Genomic DNA, 27,334 nt, shown 5'->3' with positions numbered 1-27,334 from the left:
AATAATTTATATTATTATAATATAAGTGGTGAAAAATTACTATTTTAATAAGGTGGAAAAAAGCGCAAATTACAATTTTAGTAGGTACTCTAGGGCACAGATTACATAATTCCTTTTTATTTAATTTTATTTGGCGCAAATTATAAATTTAAAAAGTGGCGCAAATTACCAAAATACATTTTTAGATGTGGCGCAAATTACATAATATATATTTTTTTTTTTGGGGGTTGATTTTGGCACAAATTACATACGCCCCCTTTTAACCTACTGTACTGCAGAGCGATATCCATCATTTACCCGCTTTTTTTGTTATGCATTTAAAACTGATGAATATGTTTTGTATTTTAAAGTTATTTAATATTGAAATCAATAAATAATGAAACATAATACCTACAGTTTTATACCTAAATTTTAAATCGAGTATTATATTTATATTTTATTTGATCTTTAAAATAGGTAGGTTGGTAGGAGTATAAGATTTATGAATATTATATTGAGTAGCCTACTCATAAGTTATAACTTGAGACTTGACAGAATAGCAAATGAATTTATAATTTTTGAAAGAGTGAGACAATTTATTTAAAAAAAATACACCAGAAAAATAGTTATTTTATAATAAGATATCTTAAACTGACGGCAAATAAATTTAGATATTCAAATTGAATATAACTTATTTTTCATTATTAGTACATTCTTATGAATTGAAAACTATCGTTAAATTAACTTCACATTTATAATTTAACCATGTTACATTGCATATTCAAATTGAAATACACACAGGATTTATTATAGGTACATATTATTAAAATAAATATTTTATCTTCTTAATTTATTATGTCCTAAATATACTGTACTTGGATGCTGTTGATTAAATTTGCGTGAATGTTCGTCAGGGGCGTCATTTCAGGTATTTTTTCGGGTGTGCGAAGTTTCAAGCAGGCCATTTTGAAATTTCACCAGGCCATATAAAAATAGATATACATACATATATGTATATTATCCTGCATTCAATTATTTCCATACATTATAGAACGGTTATTACAATTTGATTTTAATCATATAAATAATTGTGCATTCGTGGCTTGTGCATTATTTTAGGCTTCTGCAAGGCGCAGGCCAATTATAACATTCTAAAAGTAAGGGGTGCAACCGCACATCCTGCCTACCCCCAAATGACGCCTCTGATGTTCGTTTGTAGACACATTAGGCAAGGCGACGAGGTGCAGCATGCACTATAGGATGTAAGTACCTACAATAGGTACATGCTTACTAGTTATTATACAGGGTGTCTCGTGAGGATTTACCCATTGCGATATCTCTCGAAATGATGGTGATATCAAAATTCTGGTTTGGTAATAAAACTCACAGGGATAAGAACTACAATTGTTTCATATTTTAATTTATTTTAATGTTTTGGTAAAAAAGTTTAAAAATACACTTTTATATTTAATTATTTCCAAAAAAATAAAAGATAGCCATTTTTTAGAGTTTATTTTTCTGAAAATAATGACGTTTCAAAATTTTATTTTCATTAATTTTCTGATTTTTAATATTTTTTTTAGTTTCGAGAAAAATTGCGAATTATTTAACACCATAATATTGTTATCAAACATGTGACCCGCCGCGCCGCGTGCATTCTAATACGGCCAGCCGAAGACTCTCCGTGTTCCTTATAGTTATAAATTTATAATCATATTTTATTTCATCAAAACTAGTAAAATGTCAAAAATCAGGAAATTAATGGAAATAAAATTTTGAAACGTCAATATTTTCAGAAAAATAAACACTACAAAATGGCTATCTTTAATTTTTTTGGAGATAATTAAATAAAAAAATATATTTTTTAAAGTATTTACAAAAAAATTAAAATAAATAAATTGCAGTTCTTATTCCTGTGAATCTTATTATAAAACCAGAATTTTGATATCTCCATTATTTCGTGAGATATCGCAATAGGTAAATCCTCGCGAGACACCCTGTATATACGGATAATGACGATGAAAAATTTCAATGGGACTATTTGTTCGGATTATCAAAACTGGTCTTCAATGGGTGTAAACAGGTGTGATCCGTCCACGCAAAGTGTAACCTTGGTCTTGAAAGAAAATTTAAGTCTTTCACCTTGAACTCTACGCCATGCACTCGATGTAGCAGCCAGCTATAGCTGTCGAGTCTGTGAATTCGGTACGCGCCCTTGACCTATAGACTAGTATTAAATTTATTTTAGCGTGGTCTATTGTCTGCATTATACTATTATTTTTTTTATCGTTTCAAGTGTTCACTAATAATTAATTCAAAATTTATATGGAGGTAATCTTTTTCGAATGGTACAACTTCTTAAAAAGTTTTATTTTAATATTTTGTAGATTTCAAAAAATAAACTTGATTTCTCCAATGATCGCCCAAAACTTTTGAGTATTTTGTCGAAGATTATTTTAGAAATGTTGATTTAATGATGTGGTTTTATTTGAACTTTTCACTCTTAATTATTTTTTTAATGCGAAGATTATATTATAGCCATAGTTAGTATTGGTTTAAATTAACGTAATAACTGCCTACTTTGGCACACTATTTTATATTTTATATTCTGTATTGCAGAGGTGAGGAAAGGTGTGAGCTCGAGGTGGTTGCCCAAAATGAGCCTTAGTATTTGAATCAAAATATATTTCAGCATTTTGTTTTTTGTTGAAACTATGCACAATATATAATAGTAATTAATATATATATATATCCTACGTGTAATGTTATTTGAAATTTATAATAGCTATATAATTTTAGGCATAAAAGTATTTGACTAACGTTTGAAAATCTTTCTACATATAGGTGAAAAACGTTAATAACATACTTAGCTTCAGTGTATTGAAATAATACATACTATAAAAATGAAAATTGCTGAAAATTGTATAACTGTAAATTTTAATATCTCAAAATAAAATAAAATAAAATTAAAAACGAAAAATCTACTAAGGAAATTATTATTTTTCATTAAAAAAATCACCTTGTTTATAAACTGTATTTAGATGCATGGCTTGATAGTATATGAATTATTAAGTTTGAGTTTTAATTGAAATTGATATGCCCAATAGTATTATTAATCAATAATCGATGTAACATTTTTTGAAAACATTTTTAACTACTGAATAAAGTATATAATACTATTGTTAAAAAAAAAAAAAACAGTTTTACGGTTAATACGACACTTCATGAATCGCTTTATGATTTTTCATGTTTATTAAATACTTAATAATCTACTATTGTCGATTAAAATAGTATACATATTTATTAAAATGTATAACCGACTGTTTAAATTATTCATGGTATCCTTACTCCTGAACACGTATTGATTTACAATGCAAATAATAAATTCTAGTTTTATTCAAATTTGATCTCCACGACTGGCATAAACACACAATGATTTCGTTGTCTCTGATTAATGTTGTATTGTACATATAAAGCAATAATTCTGAAAATACATTCCTCAAAAGATATGAATTTGCAATTAACTTATCTATAAAAATTGATATTAGCAGTCGTTTGTTCTTAAACAGCAGCTGTTAATATTGTTTATTATTATTATATAAGGCATCAATAACACAGGTTTTTAGCCTACATTTAAATAACATTTAGAAAACTTAAATTCATATATATATATATATATATTTCATTTTAGGACAAGTAATAATAAATAATTTATTGTGAATTGCTTAAGTTATATACGAGTATTGTAGAAAAATTTACAGATTAAAGCAGTGTTCTTGTCTTTGAGGACTTGGTATAGTGAAAGAGGGTAACATCGTTATTATGTTATTAAAAACAAGATATGATGCTTTGTTTGAGATGTTTTTAGAATATTATAGGTTTAGTTAAAAAAATTGTATGTTTATTTTATTGTAATGATTTACCTATCTTAAGTTAGTTACCTATCTTCGATTAATATATTATGATAGAAATATAAATATTTTTATTTGTACAAAACTAAACAAAAATACAAAATATTAGTATTTATGCATGGTCTGAAATAAGAAATTGTGCAGTTTAATGATTTGTTTTATTGGTAAATTATTATATTCTCATTTGATATTTGCAGATTAAAATGGCACATTTAAAAAAATCTGTCTACATTTATCATATTGTGTAACAAAGTAAATTATTTGTACAAAAATCGTTATTTATAAAATAATAATAATAAAAATAAAAATATTATTTTGTAAAATGTTTATTTCAGCTTCAAATAAATTTGGTTTCTTAGTGATTAAGTATTTGTATAAGTAATACAGATAGGTTTTTATTCTGATTAAGAAGTGTTTTAATTTTTTATAAATTTGATAACTTTCTATCTTACTTTTAATTTGAAGAAAAATATTTTTATTGAGAACAATAATGATATAATTATTATTTATTACGTTTAGTTGAAAAATGACAATGCATGCTAAGGACGATCATAAATAAGTTGAACAATCTTAACGAGTAATTTCTTCTTCATAATTTATTATAGTCAAGTATTAATTAGTTACCTAATTTTTATTAAATACTCTGTGCCAGACAAATTGAACTTTTAAACGTAATATGTTACCCAAGTGCTCTATTTTTTCTTCATCTATCGACTATGCAGATGATATTGCTAATCTTAAATTAATTAATTAATCATTGGTCATGCACATCCTATTTTTAAATGTATATCAAGGTTTATAGAATTATTAATAGGAAAAAACAAACCTACAACTAGATTAATATACTGTAATAAATTTTAATTCGCGTTGAAATCATTTACGGAAGTATACAAACTGTATGCATATTATATGTTTAAATATTATTATGTTATAGTATAGTATTATTATATATTATAATAATTATTATGTGTATTATAGTGTACATAAATTAAAGCTAGTATATAGGTAGTTACATTATTATCTTTTATGTGAGTGTTGTGTGCAGTGAAATTCACCAAATTAATAAATTATGATAAGATTGTTATTCATTGCATTGTTTAATTTAGAAATATTTTATATTTTGTAGAACGGAGTGATAAATTAATTGATCTTTCAATGATATCTATATTGTTTTTTTTGTGTTTTTGTCTTCATCATCTTTTGGGACAATATAAATGCTTCAATTTTCAACTTTGAGGTGGTTCACTAAATTTTACAAGTGTTTAAGCAGAGCAAACGCCGAATGGCTACAAGACGGAAGTCAGTCTAATAAGGACATAATATATGCTTTTACCTTCACAAACATTAATTAGTATTAAAATAATAATAGTTCTATTTATTTTCAATTATTGCTACTACATTTTTTGTTTTATGATAACGACCAAAATTAAATAGTAATAATATTATTGAAATATTTATCTGATAAAAAAAAAAATGAATAGTTATTTTAATTATTATTTATATTTTTAATATTATTATTCACTAATTATTTAAATGAACAGTGAATGTTAGTTAATATTTTGTTTTAGTATGAATTATATTCTTTACTTAATTGTTAGGATAATTTTCTTGAGTTTCGCAACTTCCGTTCTTAAGCCATGTACCTACTAAAAAAATTGAAATAAAAATTAAGTCAAATATTTAGGTAACACTTGAATAATAACTTCCTGTATCCAATAGCCATACAAATATATAATAACATCAATCATCAATGTTTAATGTCCATAATAATTATAAATATATAATTAATAATGAAATACCAAAATAAAAAATATCAAGAGGTAATTGAAAATAACTAGAAATATTAATCTTAATTAATAATAATAAGTGATAAGATGGTCAAGATTAACAAAAGCATAATTCCACCATCTATTGCAGCCATTCAGCGTTTTCTCTCTAGATGCTCGTGTAAATTTGATCTATCTAGTTAAAAATTTGAGGGTAGTCAAATGTAAAATTTCCTAGTATTTTTCAAAATAAATGGTAGGGAATGAGGGAAACACCGAAATTTTTACGCAAAACCAGTTCTTGACAAAATTCTTTGATGCAATTCAAGTAATATCTAGGTAGATTGAAAATTTGATTTATTCTCAACTACAAAATAATTTTTTAAGTATTCGTGATGTTTTGAATAAATAAACATGTATATTATTTACTATTCTAATAGCAAAGAGCACTCATGTTTTTAATTAAATATGTTATATTAAAAATATATACACTAATGTATGAATTGTATGGTGAAAAATAATAAAAAAACTTAAAATTTAAAAATTATATTATCTACTGTCTACTATACATTATAGGTAGATATAATTAAATATATAATCGTATCCATATCTATATATTTCAGATTTCCTCATATTTTTAAGATGATTTGAAAATAATTTATATTTGAAAGTAAGAAATATTGACGCATAATATTGAAGCTTTTTGTTTCAATATTTAGTAGATAATGATAATTTTTCGTTTGATAAGATAATTTTATGATATTTTAACTGTAATATGGTTGTATTATTCGATCCTTATTATTTTGTATAGCATATAGTTTATACACTGGACCAATAGAATGTATGACAAATTCATTGCTTACCTATGTATGTATACTTTAGTTGCTCCATCATATACGATAACAGTGTATTATTCTACTTTTTCTTTATGTTTATTTTGGAATTGTAGGAAATATGATCACTCAAATTTAACATATTAGTTGATTAGTGTTAAAGGTTACAGCTACATTTTATATACCATGATAATAAATATATATATATATTTTTTTTTTGGAAAGAAGTGTACGGAACTAAATTATAAGCCACAGGTATCATATTTTATTTATTGTATTAATAATATTATATTTGAAATTATTAAATTTATACTCTTCAAATAAAATAAAAATTATGGTATACACATATTGTTTTGAAGTAATATTTCTAACTATAAAAACAATTTATTTCAATGATTTAATTAGTACCTATTAACTATACATTTTTATGGCTTTTTAATTTTATTCAAATGTATACTATTCAACAGTTTCGTCCAATTTGTTATATAAATAAATTATTAAAATATCGCGAATTTTGTAACCTCACAGTACCTCAAATGAACTTTAAGAAAAATAAAGTCTAAGACTTGTCAAGACTATAATAAGGGTATATTATGATTATGTTATAACTTTTATTAATGATGATATTAATTATAATGTATAACTATTTTGAAATTCTGAAAAAAATTACCACATAAACAATGTTAAAGTACGAATAAGAATACGCAGTTTTTCTTTACTTTTGATTCTATATTATTTTTAGATTTTTTGTGTTTATATGCTCATGAGATAGACATTTAAGGAATGAAATATGAACATAGAGTACCTATTATAGTATTTAATGAGTTAAACCTGCCAAGACAATTGGTATTTTTTAAAAATTTAAGTTTTCATTGTTTTTAATATATATTAGATCTTTTAATTTTAATGTCATTACCTCTCTTTCCAACTAAAAAATGTTGGCCTGTGATGCCAACGTGTATCACAGATTTGCCGTGCTGTAATAAAAGATCGGAGATCTTTGAGTACCTACCTATAGTGCCGTTGGCTGAAATTTTATATGGAGGGTAGGATTTATCATGATAATTACATATTATATAATAAATATATTTATATACCTTCCATGTTACAAGGGGGGGGGGTTGAACCACTTAACCCTCCGTGTCTACAGCTTTGCCCTTGAGTTAGAGAATATAATCAATAGGTACTACGTCTCCTACATGCAGTTGCAGTATAGTAATAGCATCCAATGTTTATTGGCTCTTCTACATTATAATGTTATTCAATAATCATAATGAATAAATATGTTACGATGTCATATATATTATAAAATATTAGATTTGGCATCTTATATACACTAGGCCCTAGTGACTAGGGCGTTCCTTAGTTATAAATGAGGTTGAAAATAATTTTTTTTTTTATTTGATAAATACGTACCAATTTACTATTATATACTACACAATTACTAGTACCTACATACAATCATTTTATGATTTGCACTAAGTCGTATTGGTTGATTTGTTGAAGGTGATTTCATCGTGTATAGTACTCTGTATTACTTACTGCAGAATTACTGTCTTGCAAAAACAACAATCCCCTAGCTCAACTGCGAAATTTAGTATACTAGTAAAAATACGATGTGGTAAGAATCGATCACCCGCTGTTACTGAAGGGTGTGCGTTTTCAATTAATATTAAATTAGTTTTATATATAAATACTTGGACACTTGTATTTTGCTTCCACGGCACTGACTATAATGAGTAATAACTATAGCGACACATATCGTTATTATTGGTATTTGGAGATTAGATACATATTATATTTCGTTCATTTATGGACGGTCCATGTCCTATCATAATGATAGAACAAATTATAAACATTGCACTTCATCGGAAAATTAGTCGTTCTATTGTGATTGATATTTTTGTTGTCATAATTTAAAAAAATATCTCAATATATATATCATATGTTTACCTGCATTAGGTAATAAAATTATCAAGTGTAATATGTTTATACGTGTAAAACAAACGGAGAATCTAATCGTAGACCGTTTCTCATACATAATATCAATTTGTTCTGAACAAATCGCCTGTTATAATATTATTAATTATAATACAAAGAACTTAAAAAGGGCGTGGAAAGTTTTGCCAAAAACAATATTTGTATTTTAGGTCAGTATACCAATTGCGCCGCTTAAATTTTAGATCAGTACACCAATTGCGCTGCTTAAATTTTAGACCAGTACACCAATTGCGCTACTTATATTTTTTTGTCACGCCTGCACCGAAAGTTTGGTTTTCGACAACGGTTGAAGCGTTCGAAAGCATCCTTTTTCCGTCCAGCGGGCGGTAAAGTGGAAATCCCCAAAGTGCCGGGCGGAAAAGAGGAAATCCCCAAAAGTGCCGGGCGGAAAAGAGGAAATCCCCAAAAGTGCCGGGCGGAAAAGAAGAAATCCCCAAAAGTGCCGACCGCCGGGCGCGTATCCCCTGCACAACCAGAAATTAAAATGTATAGGTACCTACCACGGTTCTTACAAAACATAAACTTTTGGTTACATCTTAAATGTATAGTATAACCTCCTTGCATGACGCATAAACATTTAAACATATTTAATTTGCACTGTTCCTAGATAAGTGCGTCGAACGATGCGTTAGTAAATGTCTTCCATGAAATTGTTTTTGTAGAATAGTCTATAATTGTTGCATAGATCCCTGCATAACCTTTTCCATGAACGCAGGGGCGTGACAAAAAATAGTATATGTGGCTCGCGCGGGAAGGCCATTTCAGTCGTGGGCGTCGTGTGCGGCACGAGCCGTAGGCTCACTTCCCGCCCTTGCCACACAATATACTATAGGTTCCTTATTTTTACATGGACATGACATATGTAAGTTACTACACGGCGGAAAAAGTTACATATGTATATACAAAATTAAATATAGCTAACTAATATACATACAAATATACTTAATTGAAAGCAAAACGTATACGAAATTACGAGAAAATACTACAAGCTACAAGCTGATCATAGTACCTATCCCGACACTACGTAGGGCGAAATGTAAAATATTTTATTTATTATAATTGTTCTTATTTTGATGTTGAGTGGACTGTATTCTTTTGGTTTTTAATTTGATGTTGAGCGGAGAGTCAACACCGCGCAAGTCTGCCCTGAGTGGGTCTTGCTACGGTGAGGTAGGAGGGAAGTTATACCACGCAAGTCTGCCCTGGGTGGGTCTTGCTATGGTAAAATAGGAAGGAATACTGACTAATTTTGTGCTCCGCACTCCCTTTTATAATCTTGGTTTCACCTGCTGCGGCGCTGTGTACTAACATGAACCGCCCATGATTGTCTGTGGTTGGTTATTACGTACGGTCACGTGACGGCGCTGACCAATGCATTGGTTGTTGCCACCTTCGAAACCACGCCCACAACAGTCCGATTAGCTGCTGCGCGTGGTGCAGTGTCCGGCGTGCAGATCCGGCGCGTTACGAACGAGTCCCCGTACATGGTACTGACGTTGGGTATGGCCGGGTGGCCGGGTGGCCGGTCTCGTGTTCTCTGACGGAACGGAGGGCGCCCGCCAGTCTGGCGCCAGCCTAGTCAGGAACAGAACACGGCACCGACGTCGTGTGGTGCCGGCATTTGTCCGCATACAATGCCGCCCTGGCTCATTTGAGCCTTAGTAGTTATTACTAGTGTAATGACCATTATGATGTGATACGCATTCCTTATCGCAGAATATACACGGGTCATCAATAGTTTTATTGAGCAAGTTTGTACTATCGTGTACTTTATTGCAACTGGTGCTCTGTGGACCAGTCTGACCCATGCTCTACATAATACATAGATCCGGCCGGTACAGTCGGCGGGAAGTTGGTACCTCATGTACGCCTCCCGACGTCAAACGTGCCCGCCGTTGCAGCGTTTATTCGTGACGATCGACAGCCAGAGTGCCGACCGACTGTATTCCGAATCTCATGCTATTATGCAACGTATTTTGGCAAACAGCCCATTAGAGAATAATACATATATATTTAATTGATTTCCATATTACATATTGCGACATTTTAAGAAACGCATTACGTGTCGCGCGAACACATATTATAAAGTATGAATCTGAGAGATAAATTACCTACTCGTATAACAAGTTTTCATTATCATTAATGATCGTTATCTACCTATTTATATGCCTAATTTGTACGTTCCACACACTGTCTATTGTCTAATAGGTACTATACAGACATATACTATATTATATAGTCTATATATATGGGATAACACAAATCACAATGGTATGACATTTATATGTACGAATGTACGATATTGTAATTTGTTTATGATTCACTCTGTATATTTACAGAAATTTAACGATCAAAAAGTGTACGATAATTAAAACATAGATAGTAGATAGGTACCTATTGTCAGCAGTTTAGTATATTTTGAGTGTTTGAAGTTACAATATGGACCTCTTACAACAAGTTCTGAGTGAAAAAGGCAAACCGTTATTGATTATCAATGAATTTAAATTTCGAAAAATTGGCAAATTGAAAGATGGAATTAAGTGGAGGTGTACCGTCAAATCATGTACCTCAAGTGTATGTTCTGATGAAAGTGTAACTTCGCTTTTAACTTCCAACTTAAATCATAATCACAAAAAAAATGCAAATATTAACAGGCAAATTGTTGCTAATTCTTTAAAAAGAAAAGCAATAGATCAAATAACAACACGACCACTGAAATTAATTTGAAACGAAGTGCAATCAAGTGCAGTTTGTTTAACGTTGAACGATGTGAATTCCATAAGACGAAGTGTTTATCGTTCACGCAGAAAAACGTTACCACCACTACCAAAAAACTTACCAGAAGTACATGCAGCTTTAACTAATTTGGATACAAGTATAATAAGTACATACAAGGGTGAGAATATATTGTTAATAAACGACAGTGTTTTAAATATAATATGTTTTTCAAAAAAAAAACAAATTTAGAATATTTATGTACTTGTGAAAAAATATTTGTTGAGGAACTTTTGAATTTTGTTCCAAATATTTTTATCAGCTATTCACGATGCATGGCTTAAAAAAACGGTCACTATTTATCATTAGTCTTTATTTTGCTGCCAAATAAGTTATCTAGTACCTACGAATATTTATTTCAAGTTTTAACTAGGAAATGTGCAACTTTTAACCTTTATTTTAGTCCAAAAACAGTCGTTGCTGATTTGGAACAAGTGATTCATTTTGCAGTTAAAAAAATGTAGCCTTCAATAACTGGTAGGTTGTAGGTTTCATCTAACACAAGCTTGGTGGAGGAATGTCCAAAGATGTGGACTACAAACTGAGTATAAAAACACAGATTCTGAAATAGGAAAATGGCTACATCTAATTTTTGATTTGTCACTTTTTCCACACTATGAAGTAGAGGATCTTTTTATGAATGAATTAATGACAATTCAGCCAACGAATTCAAATGTTACTAAAGTCACTGACTATATCCTTGAAAATTACATATCATCAACCTTTGTATTCCCTGCCATACTGTGGGCATCGAATACAATAAGCTCTGAACGTACAACCAATGCCTATAAAAGTTTTCACGCTTCGTTTTCATCAAACTTTTATTCCTCACTTATAAATATTTTTGTCTTTCTAAAAGCAACTATAGAAACACAAACCAACACTTAAATTGCAATAAACAGTACTGAAGAAGATAAATATACATCAAACCGAGCGTATTTAGTGAAAAAAGTGGCCATAGAATCTATTATTGAGAAATACACATCCGGAAAAATTACTAGCTGCAAAGAATTTTTGAAATCAGTTTCTTATTATTACAGTAAAACATAAAAAAACATTACATGAAAAACATAAATTGTAATTATATTTTTATGTACGTATATTAATTATTTATTATTGACGTGTATCTATGTGTGTGATTTGGTATACATAGATTTATATTGTATAAATATTATTAATATTGACGTTCATTGTATAATTTTTTTGTGTTGACTGAAAAAATCTATTTATAATACATATTTTTATAAAAGTATTTTTATATACTAAGTGTAATGTAGAATAATATTATAAACCCTGAAAACAACTGAACGCAATTGGTCTATTGAACCAAAAAAGACAGAGCGCAATTGGTATATGGTCCCAAAAAAGACAAAGCGCAATATTATTGGTATATTAAAAGGTAATTTTAAGCACGATTGGTAAACTCCCCTTAAAATATATCGTTCTAATAATCTTATACACTTTTGAAAATACCTCAGATATCGATTTTTATAATATTTTGTTTTAGCAAGTCCATAATACAAATAATATTGTTGTATACAATCGTTAATTATTTAGTATTTATTATTATTCTTAGCGATAGATTATAAATTATGATTTATGACTGGATGGTATATATTGAGTATTACACTGTCGTACAATATATTTATATATATTATAACTTATAAGTGTATGTATGTCAATGTATATATACATGATATTATATCATTTTAGTACACTCTCTTTCTTGATTATTTATATGTATTTCATTATATAGAACTTTAATATAAATTTTAATTCTATGTTTAAGCATAAATGTTTATTATTACAGGCTGAAAGCAGTAAATCCACAAATGAAGTGAATCGAGACGCAAACGATCTAGATGAAGAGATGGAACGTGTATTTGCTGGTGTTTCCAGTGGAGCCGATGCTAACCGATTTGGTTTGTCCAGATTTTCTAGCGATCGGTCGCCTCGGCCTGGGGATAGGCGATTTAGTGAAGATGATTATACTGGTATGTCTTCGTTGACTATTATTCGTGTAGTACTAAAGACTAAAAAGTATTAAATTTGGGTTCATGGTTAGGTTACGTACCGTGTCAGAATATATTATATACTTAGGATAGGTCATTTATAAATTATATTTAAGCTAGGAGACTCTTAATATTAATTATCCTAATAATTATTTGCAATTATAACACAGACAATATAATAGATGTAGTAGTATCCAAACATTATAATCAGCAAGATAATAATTAAAAAAAAAAAAATGTGATTATTGAAATTTATCTATTACAAGGCTAATATTTTTAAAATTCGGTCAACTCGTAAGAAACACTATGAATTTGCAAAATCATAATACAACGACCGTCCTGGTTTATTGGTTTTGGATCTACATCTACAAGGATTATAACAGTTTATAGTCACTATAGTCTTAATTAAAATTTGACCTCGATGATTGTATTTTAAACCAATTTAATAAGCTATATTTATACCAATCGTCACATTTATTGTTTGCAGTTCATCGAAATAACAGCCGATCGCTCGTTCACATACCACTAAAATCTATCCCAAAATCCATAAGGAAACAATCTACTACATCAATTAAATCAAGAGATCAAGATACGGTATACTACTTTGAATATTGTTGTGTTACAGTTATTAACAGTTTTTAAATTTCAATAACGATTTCCTAACTTTGTATTAATTATGAAGGAATTTAAGAGGACTGATGATCATAGAGATGTAACAGATTCTGATAGTGCAATGAGCCCGCCAACCATAAGTCAGCAAACGTCCAGGTAAATAATATTACTAAATATTTATTAACATTTTGTTACCATAAGTAGCTAAATAAATATTTAAATTAAAAAATACTGTTATCATAAAATTATATTTTACTAGGTAGTGTGAACCTTAAAATCTTCGATAAATCACTATCGAGAATTTTGTTTTGTTATAACATAAGATATAATATAGATGTTAAATTATAATACATTTTAACGTTATATTAAAACGTTATCAAAATATAACATTTATACTTAATTTAATGAAAATAATATAAGAATGAAAAATTAAAACTAATAACTTAATCTTTTGAAGTTGGTGCTTATTTTCGAAAATAAAATGGTTACTATTTATTAAATGCCATTAAGTGAACTCATTAATTTTAAATATTAATTCATAAATTAATTTTAAATATTAATTCATAAATTAATTTTAAATATTGATTCATAAATTAATTTTATCATGTCATGCAGAAACGTATTTTACTACATGGTTAATGGTTATTTATTTTTAATTAAAAATCATTTACTATTACCTAGGATTAATATTTTACTTAGATTAATTGTTACTAAATTAAAAAAAAAATGAATCAATAGTATATTATAAATATAAGTATTGTTGGGATATTAACTGTCAATATAAGATATTATAATAAGAATCTAATTAATATGTTAGGTATACATAGTATAGTTATCAATTTATTTTTAGTAGTTTGCTTATTTAATTATTATTATTATTATTATTTTGAATTACATCAAAAAACGTATGATAATAGGTACTTATAACCATAAATTGATCTTACTATGCTTAATATACTGTATAGGACCTTCTTTATATCTTAATACATAAAAATATAAAATAGATGCACAATGACTACGTTTAAACAAAATATATCAAATATAATGCAAATCTGTAATATCCCATTACGGCCCATCGTATATGATTAACGACGCATTACATAAGGATTTACAAATCCCAACAGTTAACAAAATAGCAACTCGACAATACAAAAAGTTTCCTCCAAACTGCACTCAAACCAAAACCCTCTAATTTCCCTCATGTTCGTTATAACCATCCCCAACAACCCTCCGAGGAGATTAAAAAGAAAATGGCAAAGAGACGCTCTTGCACAACAACAAAAAAAAAAACAGTCTCCATAATATATGAACCCACAAAAAATAAATAGGAGGTAATGTTGATGGACGGTTTTCCCCCCTCAATACATCAAGTCATTACATTATTATTATTTATTAACTATGTTATCAAACTTATTTATTGTGCAAATTGTATGGATTGTAAATATGCCTTTAAAATATTAAAAAATAAAAGTTATTGTCGATAAATAAATTTTTATTCGATCAAATTACTTAAAAATGTGTTACTATGTCATTCATAATTTGTTAATAGCGTAATAAAAAAAAAAGTTGAACATAAATCCACAATATATTTTTATGAATGTTAAAAGTTTGAATTCAAACCTTAATATTATGCTTTTAATTATTCTTGAAATAGGAAATTAAGATGTATATGATGGTTGATGATATCATACATTTAATAAGGTTGTATTTTCTTATGTTTTCTTCTAATGAAATGTTTACATTTAGGTTTAAATAATATTTACATGAATATTGAGTAATGCTGTACAATGTTCATAAATATGTTTATATTAAAAAAAAATGTTGTAAATGTTGACAACTACTTGTATAATAAATGTAACGAAATTGGATGTAGCCTGTAAATTGTGAAGAATATAAGCCCAGTTAATTAACATAATATTATTATTTTTGTTTAAGTGCAAATTAAATGAAATCTTATTTTATTTTTACACCGTATTTTGTCCAGTCTGCTATTTAATTAAAATATCAGAAGCATAATAATATACATAGTTAACAATTTACCTATATAATATATTAATATTAGATTTTCAATGTACCTAATTTTCTATACAAACTTAAATTTAAGATTAATTTAAATTTAAATTTAAGACTTTTATAATAATATATTTTAAAAGTAAATAAATAAATTATTGAAAAATTAAATTACTTTTGATCTTTTTATCTTAGTGATACATAATGTTTTCTAAGAAAAATATTAGTAAAATAGAATACAATTGGCCATATTTTAAAACTAGTATCAAAAGTTAGTCCCGCACAGGATCAGGTTTTGTCACCCATCAAAAGGTGAGTAGGGAAGGGGCCAGGGGGTTTAGGTTAAACAATTTTGCATAAGATGAAAAATAATTTTTAACGAAGATAGGTCTTGTCAGACTATATTAATTACTGTATTTATATGTATGGCTACCTATGTAAATTTATCTGTATTGCTATTAAAGAAATTATTTATTTTGCTATAAGCGATACAGTAGGTTAATTTATAATAAAACGAAAACATATAATTGTTCGTATAAAATATGATAATATACGTTTCAAGTTCCAAGTACACATAATTAATATGTTTAAATTATAAAAAAATAACTTAAATATTATTATTATGGTATCTAAATATCTTATTTAATCCAAATTTGAATTTAAAATATCTATAAATATATTAAAAAGAATCAAAAATATTTTTAAAATATTGCAGTTTTTTGCGCTTAACTGCTCAAATTAATTTTTTGTTTTTCCCAGCTATTTTGAAAAACAATTTTTCATTTTTGACCTCCCAAAGTACCATACATTTTTCTACTAAACACCACCCCCAAAGTTGAAGATCAAAATATTTTGACTTTCCCTAAAGGTGATGACAGACAGAAAAATAATTATTCATCATTGTTAAAGCAATACATACATTGATCCTCTTTGAACAATGATCCAGCACTGGCATTTTACTTATACTCTTACATAATTCTTAAATTCTTTTTTATATCAATAAGTAAATATAACTTATATGCTATGAAAATGTGAAAATGAAATTTATTACTTCTATAAATTGTTATTTATATTTACACTATTTAATTAATTTATGTTGTGCCTACTAATTCGTTTAAAATATATTATGTAAATTAAAGTTCTCTAAAAATCTACTTAAATGTTTCATTATTTAACATATATTACGTTCATCTTATTTTAATAATTAAAATGTTGTTAGTTATATATTTTTAAATATTGTATTTAGTTATTCCAATTTTTTTAAATCATAGCATTATTTTAAAACATGAATCATTGGAGCTAGATTCAAAATAAAAAGCTAAAAAAAAAATATTTGAAAACATGGGCTCTAATTTTTAGAAACAAAAATTCATTTAAAATTTTGTTAGTGTTCACACACACAGTCGTGAAGATAACGCTACCCGACAACCTCACATTAGGTTATCTTAAAATATGTTATTATAATTATTATTACTTTTTCCTTTCTTAATTATACAATTACTATTTATGCTTTTCGGCGATTACACTTTTGCGGTTTCGGGTTTCTTTCATAGAACACGGCACCGGTACTCGCCAGTCTGCCACAGAACACGAGACCAGCTGAAATGTAGTCACCTAGACCCAGAATATAAAAGGCCGCTTGACCGTCGATCAAGTACCAGTCTTTTACCTGATCTGTAGCAAGACCCACTCGGGCAGACTTGAGCATTTCAGGTAAAAACATTCAACTCAAACCTATCTGACGGTATTTATATCGGTCAATAGTGCAACAGTCAGAGTATTCCGGCATTGTACTGATCGATATATCTGTCGTAGTTCATGAGGCAATAGTCAGAGTATTTTGGCATTGCAGTATTGCACCGACTGTCATACCGTTTGATAGGTTCCATTCCCTAGTCGTGCGTACTTTTATCGTACCTCTAATCGAAATAAAAACAGTGTGTTTCTTCTTTCTTGTTGTTTTCACTCAAATAGAATAATTCGTCAAGTGTGACATCAAAACTCTTTGATCGTTTATATCTATATAAGCAAGCCCATTCAGTGTGAAAGTGCACAATTTTCGAAAGCCAAAGTCCAAATGAACGATTCCAAACGGTGAAGAAACTTCAGTTGTGCATCAATCGTTTGGGATATGGTCATACGTCGGTGGCATGTCCATCTTTGCATAAATGCATGGCATGTAAGAAACAGTATCATATGCTTCTGCACTTCTCGAATAATACACCCACGGGTGACAATGTTCCAACAGTAACTACAATGTTCTTTGCTACTCAAAGATCTCACTCGATCCTTCTTTCGACATTACTCGTCAGTGTCACATCAATTGATAAACAGAAACATACTCTGCGAGTACTATTGGATACTGGGTCTCAGATTAGGTTCACCACAAAGAAGTGTGCAGATCGCCTTTCTTTGATCCGCAGACGTTGCACCATAAAAATCTGCGAGTCCTCGGGCACCCCGGTGAACGTGGTGTCCGGCATGACCTCAATCACAACGTCACCAGTGAACCAATCTGAACCATCAATTCTTCTCGATGTTCTTATTGTGTCGAAAATGAAAAATATCACATCTCAAGAAACTCCTCAAGCTACATCATGGCCTCACATAAATCAACTGGATCTGGTAGATCCAACCTTCCACTCTCAAGGTCAAGTTGATATGCTACTCGGTGCAGACGTAGCACTAGCTATCTTTACCGGTGTCCGAATTGTTCGTCATCAACACCACCTAACGGCTTTTGGCTTTATATTTGGATGGGATTTGATGGGAGCAGTGGAAGAAATGCCATCCAAGCCAGTCACGTCAATGTTGGTCACCACTGAAACGAACCTTTAACAATCCGTGTCAAAATTATAGGAGATGTAGGAGCCAGCTCATTTATACCATTTGAGTCCGGATGAACTGCATGCAGAAAGAAACGTTTGGCGTCTGGTCGGTTCAGTATTGCACTGCTACTGAAACATCCGCACCCAATTCTTGGTGATTCTCGGAGCATGGCTCAAACACGATTTCGGTACTTGGAACGCCGATTGTCGCAAGATGAAGAGCTTTCCCAACAATATAAGGAATTTTGATTCCGAACCGATTTGAACCCGATGAACCATTTACAGAATACCGTCTCTGTACAGTTACATATTATGATACATCTTCTGCTCCTCATCGGGAATTGCGAACCTTACAACACCTAGCGAATATCGAGGAGACTCCATTCCCTATAGCTGCTCAGATCCCCATGCAAGATACGTTTGTGGATGAAATACTCACAAGGGCCGATACCCCAGACGTAGCTTTAGTGTAACAATCGCAATTAATTGCTTTATGCAATCAAGGCCAATTTTAACTTCGGAAATGGGCCAGCAACTCTCCCGCGATTCTTCAGGCTATATCGGACAATGAGCGCTCCATGTGAACTGATTTACTATTCGATGATGAGCTGGAGGCTGGGCTGAAAATCCTCGGGATGCAATGGAATCCGAAACAAGATCAATTCTCTTACACCGTTCAGTGATCAAATGCAAGTACAACTAAACGCTCGATTCTGTCGGATCTAGTAAGCATTTTCGATCCTCTCGGTTTTTTCTCACCTGTCATCTTTTTGGCAAAGCATATGATGCAGTTACTATGGACATCAGGAATCAGATAGGACGATCATATTCCTAAACAGGTATAAACAATGTGGCAGTGGTATCAAAGAGAAATTTAATGCATACAACAATTCAAAATTCCCCGACAACTTACCACTGAAGAAGAAACTAGGTAGAAACTCCATGTCTTCTCAGACAGTTCCGAAAAGGGATATGCGACCGCAGTGTACTTACGTTGCGACTTCGGTAACCAAGTCACTTGTAATCTCATCACTGCAAAATCCAAGGTGTCGCCTCTGAAACGAGTGACTATTCCACAGTTAGAATTGTGTGGTGCAGTATTGACAGCTCAACAGTTGCATTATGTGTACGAACTTCTTAAACAAATTACTATACATCGATGCCATGCACGTCTGGATTGATTCGACGACCACTTTCGCCTGGATTCAATCATCTCCACATCGATGGGCTACGTTCATTGCAAACAGAACCAGCCAGATTCAGAGTCTCACACCACTATCACTTAGGTGAGTTCCAACCAGTGAAAATCCAGTAGACTGCGTGTCACGTGAACTCTACCCAGTCTACCCTACTGAACTCCTAAAATATCCAATATGGTAGAACGGACCCGCATTCTTGGTCCAAGATCAAAATGCATAGCCATCATCTTCTGCTACGGCTATCACAGACCTTGAAGCAAAAACTATTTCCTTGTGGTAACCCCGACTAGGACCATTTTCAGACCATCAAACCAACCATAATCGAAACATCAGCCACTGAACTAAATCACGCGCTAGAGGTCATTTTACTCGCTGCGCAAAGACATACTTTCGCTGAAGCGATCTGCAGCTCCGCGATCCTACTCGCAAAGGCACCGGTAAGCTAAGTGGCTTGAATCCATTTGTTGACCTCCGTGGAAACCTTCGAGTTGGAGGTCGTCTGGTTCTCGCTGATCTCCCGTACGAGTAGAAGCACCCGAGTCTTTTTTCGAGGACGCATTGATTTACCGACTTGCTAATTGACGACGTCCACCATCAACATAAGCACCCGGGAGCTAAAACGCTGCAGTCTATCATTCAGCAACAATATTGGATCATACATGTCTCTTTGTCTGCATGCAAAAAAGGCGCTTCATCTTGAACTCGCCTCAGACTTGTCCACTGAAACATTTCTGATGGCCTTCAGTTGTTTTATTTCACGCCGAGGTCCAATACAACAGATACACAGTGACTTTGGCACTAACTTTGTAGATGCTTTCAAGTTGTTTGAAATAGTTGATGAATTCACGCAATCCACTGACTCCAGGAAATATGTAGTGGCTTCCTCACAACACGTAACATAACCTGGCACTTCAATTCACCATCCCCACCTCACTCGGCAGTCTTTGGCAGGCTGTAGTGAATTCTAAAAAAACATTAATTCACAGAACTATTGATCTTCACCGACTCTAGTACGAAGAATTCGGTGCCTTTTTAACTCGAATCGAAGCCACACTCAATTCTTGGCCGTTGAGTGCATTCAGTCCTGATTCATTGGACTTCGACGCATTAACCCTCAGTCATTTTCTTACACTGATGCCCAGCACCGCAAATATCGAGCCAAACTTATATAATGTTTGAAAGTAAATTATCAGCGCTGGAAACTCATTTCGGAAATCCACACTCACTTTTAAAATCGTTGGAAAAACAAATATCTATAAACACTCCAACTTCGATCGAAATGGTCAACCTGTTAAAAGAACCTAACGGTGGATACGTTGGTCCTTGTTTGTGAACCAACTCCTCCATTATACTGGAAGCTCCCGGATCACGGAAGTACATCCAGGACAAGATGATGTCATCAGGGTTCCCACCGTCAAGACTGCAACCGGGCTTCTTAAACGTCCAACAGTCAAACTCTATCCTTTGCCAATATGTTAAATGTCGGATGCAAGGAATTCATTACCCTACAGTCAGTTTTTTGTAAATTAAGATCACTTTAAAAACAATGTAATATATTAAAAATTATACATTATTACAATTAATATCAAACAGGCGATCATCAGCTGTTTATCTTTGGATGTTCCCTTTTTTAATACAAAAATTGTGCTCCATAACAATTAATAATTAAAGGAATGTGCTATAAAAATTGTTGTATAAATATTAAAATAATATATATTTTTAATACATGTAGTATATATATTATTATAAATACGATCATAATTTTTTATTGTGGTTTAGCAACAGCGGCGCGTTACTTTCCATGACTGCTGGCGTTAGTCCAAACTTTGTAGACATTGAATCAGATGGTTCGAGGGTCGAAGACGGACTTTTGAGTAGTGAATGTGATACTCCTATGTACGAAAAACCAAAATTCAGTCACTATTTCCGACAGGACTCCGTGGACAAACACGTTCAGTTTAACATTGGTAAGTGAAACCAACATCAATTAGCTTAGTTAAGCGTGTTGTATGCATGATAAGTAATAAAATACACGTGGACGTAAATTCCTAATACCCTAACCTAATCTAACCTAACTTCTGAAGCCCTCCTCCTTATCCCAAATATTTTCTCACTTAATCTCTTGAGTATAATAAAATATATTTTTATAAGTTAGTTGATTTTTCTAGCCACCTCTCCTCCCCCCCAATTTTTAACCATTTATTAGATGCCTATGAATATACGCTTAAATTTAACATGATATTATGTGATGTGTAATTTGTAATACTAATATATGTTATTATTAATTTATTATGTTAATATTTAATATTAATTTTGTTTTAATCTTGTTTTAACAACTCAGTCTCCCAGTCCCCATTTAATGTATACTAAACAATTAGTCCCCATGAGAACGTTACTCGCTCTGCACATAACTAATTATTTAAATTTTGTTTATATTATTGTACATTATGTTAAATAGGCTGACTTTGAAGTCGATTAATATTCTGAAAGATAGATTATAGGTAAACAGGAGCACTTAAATCAAAAATGTTCATAGTGATCTAATCTTATTAATATTTATGAAAATAATGAAGTTAAAAGAAAGAACTTGAATCCACTTTTAATTTGATTTTAAAATAGAATATTAAAACATAATGTTTAATTAATGTAGTTAAGGTATAATTTAAGTATAGAAAATTAAAAAGATAAAATGTTGAATTATTTCTATTCATAATTTTTTTTTGCCACATAACAATATTTTGTCAAATATCAACTTGTAAAAATACAAAAAAAAATGTGTATGAGATCAATGAGCTATTAAAGTGTAGTACATTACATATTGATAAGATTAAAGATTAGAATGATTAGGTTAATATGCTTTTAAACATACATCTATAGATAACATGAAATATTTTGAATTTTTGTGACCTTCAGTTTAAGTTTAATTTATATATAAAATATGGCTATTTCAAACATAATGAGATTATAGAAGAATATTTTTTAATTATTTTTTTGTACAGTTTTGGACACTTTTACAATAAGAAATCAAAAAATTAAGACTAAAATATTACTCGTATATTATAAAAATATGCTAAGAGGATGCAACTTTCGTGTCTATTGTTTTAAAACTTACTTAAAAAATACAGCATAGTAAATAAGTGTTTAGCAAAAGTAATTTTTTGTTATTAGCTACGTAGTTTCATATAAATGAAACAATAATTTCACAACTACTGAATTGATATACTGATCGCAACGTTCACAATATTCATAAAATTGATGAATTCGCTACGAAAATTTGCCTAAAATTAAACACGTCTGATTTCTCATTTAAATTCGATATGTGTGAAACCATTTTTAAGATTACACTGTATTGTCCTATGATAAATTGAAAGGTATGGAAATTATCGGTGTTTGTACCTTGGTGACTTAAGATATTTTAATTTCAAGCGAGTTTCTAACATTTTTCAATTTAAATATTAATTTTTACATAAGTAGGTAGATACTCGTAACTAGTTTAAAAACCAAAATTTAATAAAAAAACCTACGTACAAACGTAGAAAATGTTAGGTAAAAACTCTAACTTTAAGTTTTGTAATAATATGGTTAATTCATTTTAGTATTTATGTGTAGTTAACTTGAAATTTTTTTCCCAGGAACATATTATATGTTTTTTTGTGAACAATATTTATAAGTACCTAGTCAAAGAAAAGTTTTAAGATTTTAGTAATTTTATTATACCTATACCATTACTATTTACTATAAATATTTATACCTATTTCACAAAGGATATGAATATATTTTAAACTTATTTACAGTTATTTTAATGCAAATATTTTATACTAACTAAATGATTAATGATAATTTGTAATTGTTAATTGATTCAAATTACAATATCTCGACGAAATGAAACTATAAAATAATATTCATTGATAAATTGAATTCTATATCTGTATGATTTGATATATTAAGATAATTTAAGTACATTGATTACTTCTAAAGTACCTAGTCACTATTATATACAGCGATAGTGCGGCGATAACTCCGAAATAACCACAATAAAACAGATATTTGATTTTAATATTGTAATTTTAGATAGTCTATATCGGAGGTGGCCTAACCACAAATCGTGTTTTATCGTAAGATACAAAACAATTTTCTAATAAATATAAATATATAGAGTTGTGTTAGGTATAACTGAAAAATCTGACGATAAAGTAAACATTATTACAATTTTTTTATTGTTAGTTAAAACTATAAACAATAATAATATATCAAAAACTTAATTTTTAACTTATTTATATTTGTACAAATATTATTACAAACATAACATAATCTTGCACAACATATTATAGGTACACTAATGAGGATTATATACTAGATTAGTCTGATGGTCATCAGTCTGACTACCTGAGCCACAAATATATAATAATATGTATTATTATACAAAGATAAAATTATCCTATCCTAAATTAAAACTGACATTGTACGTTATTATATTGTTTTGAATTCTTCATATTTTATTACATTTGATATCTTATCTTATTTATGATAGATGAGAACTTTTTTTCCTACCAAGGCCCTGACATATTTTTCAGTACCTATGCTGTACGGTGCTTGTGACTTTATTATCTATGGCTAGTGGTCACCCGTGGTTTATTGAAACAATTTTATTAAAGCATGGCAATGCTTCGTATTTTTTATTATGTCTAAAAATAAAATCATCAATTATAAAAGCTTAGAGTTCGCTATTTCCAGATAAAATATTTTATAGTACGACAATAAGTGGTTATCACTACAAATAAAATCAATATTCAAATTAAAAAACGCAGCGGAATAATATAGAATAATTGTTGGATTATGCTAATCCTGCTTGTTTTTCATTAAAATGTTTAAGATTAACAAAATAGGTAAATAAATACATAACTGATATTAAAATAATTTCAGTGCACTTTTTAAAAGTACCTACTATATTTTAATGTATTGGAATTTTTTTCAGATATATTACTTTTATATAGCCCTTCATTGGAACTAGTCAAGGAACTATATTACTAGAATCAACGCCACTTTTAAGATGGTACTCTTATCACTCCCTTCACATTTAATAATATCATCATCGTCTGGTTATCTTTCAGGGTATTCAAGTTTTTGCATTGAATTTCGGTTCCTACCCCAGAACCCCTATGTAAAAGAGCCACTGCGGATACAAAGTTCTATCTGTAATAAAATTGTTACCTGTCACATTTTTCAGGGTCCCGAAAATCTCCTTAGGTCGTCGTTAATCTATGACTTAGGTTATATATTCCATGTCTCCATCATTCCACATTGCCTATAATCTTACCATCCCAACGTCTTAGCATAGAAGATGTGCATATAATACACGTTTGTGTACCCAAACCGAAGATTATAGGATAGATTTTGATTTTAGATTCTGAGCGGAGCGATGAATGTATTGATTTTACCGTGATGTGGTTTTTTTTTTGTGTCTGTCATCACGTTTTGGGGCAGTAAAAGTGCTTCGATTTTTGACTTCAGTACCTCCTTCGATCAGAAAGTGAATCTAGTTAGTACTTTGGAGGGTCAAAAGTGAAAAATTCTTAATACTTTTCTAAATAATCGAGAAAAACAAACTAAAAATTAAGGGGAAAGCGGGAAATTTTACGCACACTCGTTTTTCGACAAAATCGATTTTGGTTTTTGATGTAACTTTAAAACAAATGACCTTAGATACATGAAATTTTCACCGAATATTTATATAAGTATATTCTATCCACCATGCAATTTTCAAAAATGTTCGACTTAAGTTGAACTATTCATAGGCATTTGAAATTTTCGATCATTATTAGTTTTTAAAAAATTAATATCGATAAAAATGTCTTTGTTAGCTTGAAAAGCTTGAAAATTTAATAGAAGTCTCTTAACATATTGTTACAATAGCAGTTGAAAAATAAAAGAAATTCATAGTCACAATTTTTTTTCTATAAGCATTCAAAGTTTGAATTTTGACAAAATACGTAAAAATCACGAAAATTCACAAATTATTTTAAGCTAGAAATTCATAAAAAAATAATAAATCTGAGATTTGAAAATTTAATACAAGATTCCTTAAAAGTTTTTCAATCTTTATCACAAATAAAAAGTCCACCGGACATTCAAATTAAATTTTTATGAACATTTGAAATTTAAATTTTTACAACATTGGATTTTTACTTTTAGCGATTTCCTTATTTTGGTGTTACTCTAAAACAAATGACCCCAGATACTTGAAATTTTCACTGAATGTTTATATAGGCATTTTCTATATTTGATACAATTTTCAAAATATTTAGATTTGTTTTAAGCTGTTTACTGACATTTTAATTTTTCAACTTTTTTAGTTTTTTTTTCTATAAATATCGATAAAAAATTTTTTGTTGGTTAGAAAAGCTTGAAAATTTAATACAAGGCTTATAACACATTGTAACAATAGCAGTTAAAAAATATTAAAAATACATAGGCACGATTTTTTTTTATAAGCATTTAAAGTTCAAATTTTGACTAAATACGTAAAAATTACGGCAATGTTCAAATTATCTTAGATAGAAATTCATAAAAGTTTTTCTTTTTAATTCTAAGATTTGAAAATTTAATATAAGGCTCTTAACATATTTATACAATAGCAGGTGAAAAATAAAAGAAAAATATAGTCACAATTTTTATTTACAAGCATTCAAATTTTGAATTTTGACAAAATACGTAAAAATCATGATAATTTGTAAATTATTTTAAGCTAGAATTGCATAAACCTTTTTCTTTTTAAATCCATGATTTGAAAATTTTTAATAATCTATATTATATCCTAGACAGATAAACCGTCTTCGCTCAGAATCGTTTTTCGTATACAATGATATAATATAATTGGATTCAAATTTAATTCCATCCATTACAGTAACCCACTCTTGTAACCTACTGTACAGCAGAGCGACATCCACGACTTACCCTCCTTTTTTTAGGTTACAAATATATATATAATTAAAAACGACGAGGAATAATTTTGTGGCCCGTATATAGTGATTAGAGAGTGAACTTGTTGAAAAAATTCTTTTAATAATAATAATAATTTATTTTAAAAACATTATACTTCGTGCGTGGAATAATTTATAATATAGTGAGTGTCTGAAACATAATATCACATACGTGCGCCTGTCAACACTCGTTGAATAGTATTTTCCCTGTCGAAACGTTCATAATATAGACTTATTATTAACATTGTCATTCTTATCAACCTAGTGCTGACGTTACTTTTATTTGTAATGTTTGAAGTCATATAGACGGTGATAACTTTTCCGATTGTGATGTAAATTATTCTGATTTTTATAAACGATTTTTACTAACCCTCCCGAGTGTCGATGGTAAATTCTCTTGGGTAAATATTGTGTTTTACAAAAGGAAA

At 29.7% G+C, this 27,334-nt stretch overlaps 1 protein-coding gene across 4 annotated transcripts in view; it reads left to right on the top strand.

Moving 5' to 3' along the window:
* The window catches only part of LOC107163312 (band 3 anion transport protein-like), a 64,278-nt gene that overhangs the window by 25,989 nt on the left and 10,955 nt on the right, over nucleotides 1-27,334 (top strand). For all 4 annotated transcript variants that reach the window (XM_015510676.2, XM_015510675.2, XM_015510677.2 and 1 more), the window contains 4 exons: nucleotides 13,076-13,259; nucleotides 13,765-13,871; nucleotides 13,960-14,045; nucleotides 21,706-21,893. In XM_015510676.2, coding sequence (XP_015366162.2) covers nucleotides 13,076-13,259; nucleotides 13,765-13,871; nucleotides 13,960-14,045; nucleotides 21,706-21,893 — 565 coding nt within the window. The remainder of the gene's footprint in view (nucleotides 1-13,075; nucleotides 13,260-13,764; nucleotides 13,872-13,959; nucleotides 14,046-21,705; nucleotides 21,894-27,334) is intronic.

The sequence above is a fragment of the Diuraphis noxia genome, unplaced genomic scaffold (assembly GCF_037042655.1).
Source record: "Diuraphis noxia isolate RWA-SAM2 unplaced genomic scaffold, SU_Dnox_SAM2 contig0003, whole genome shotgun sequence".
Lineage (NCBI taxonomy): Eukaryota > Metazoa > Arthropoda > Insecta > Hemiptera > Aphididae > Diuraphis > Diuraphis noxia.
This window is presented reverse-complemented; position numbering and strand designations above follow the sequence as displayed.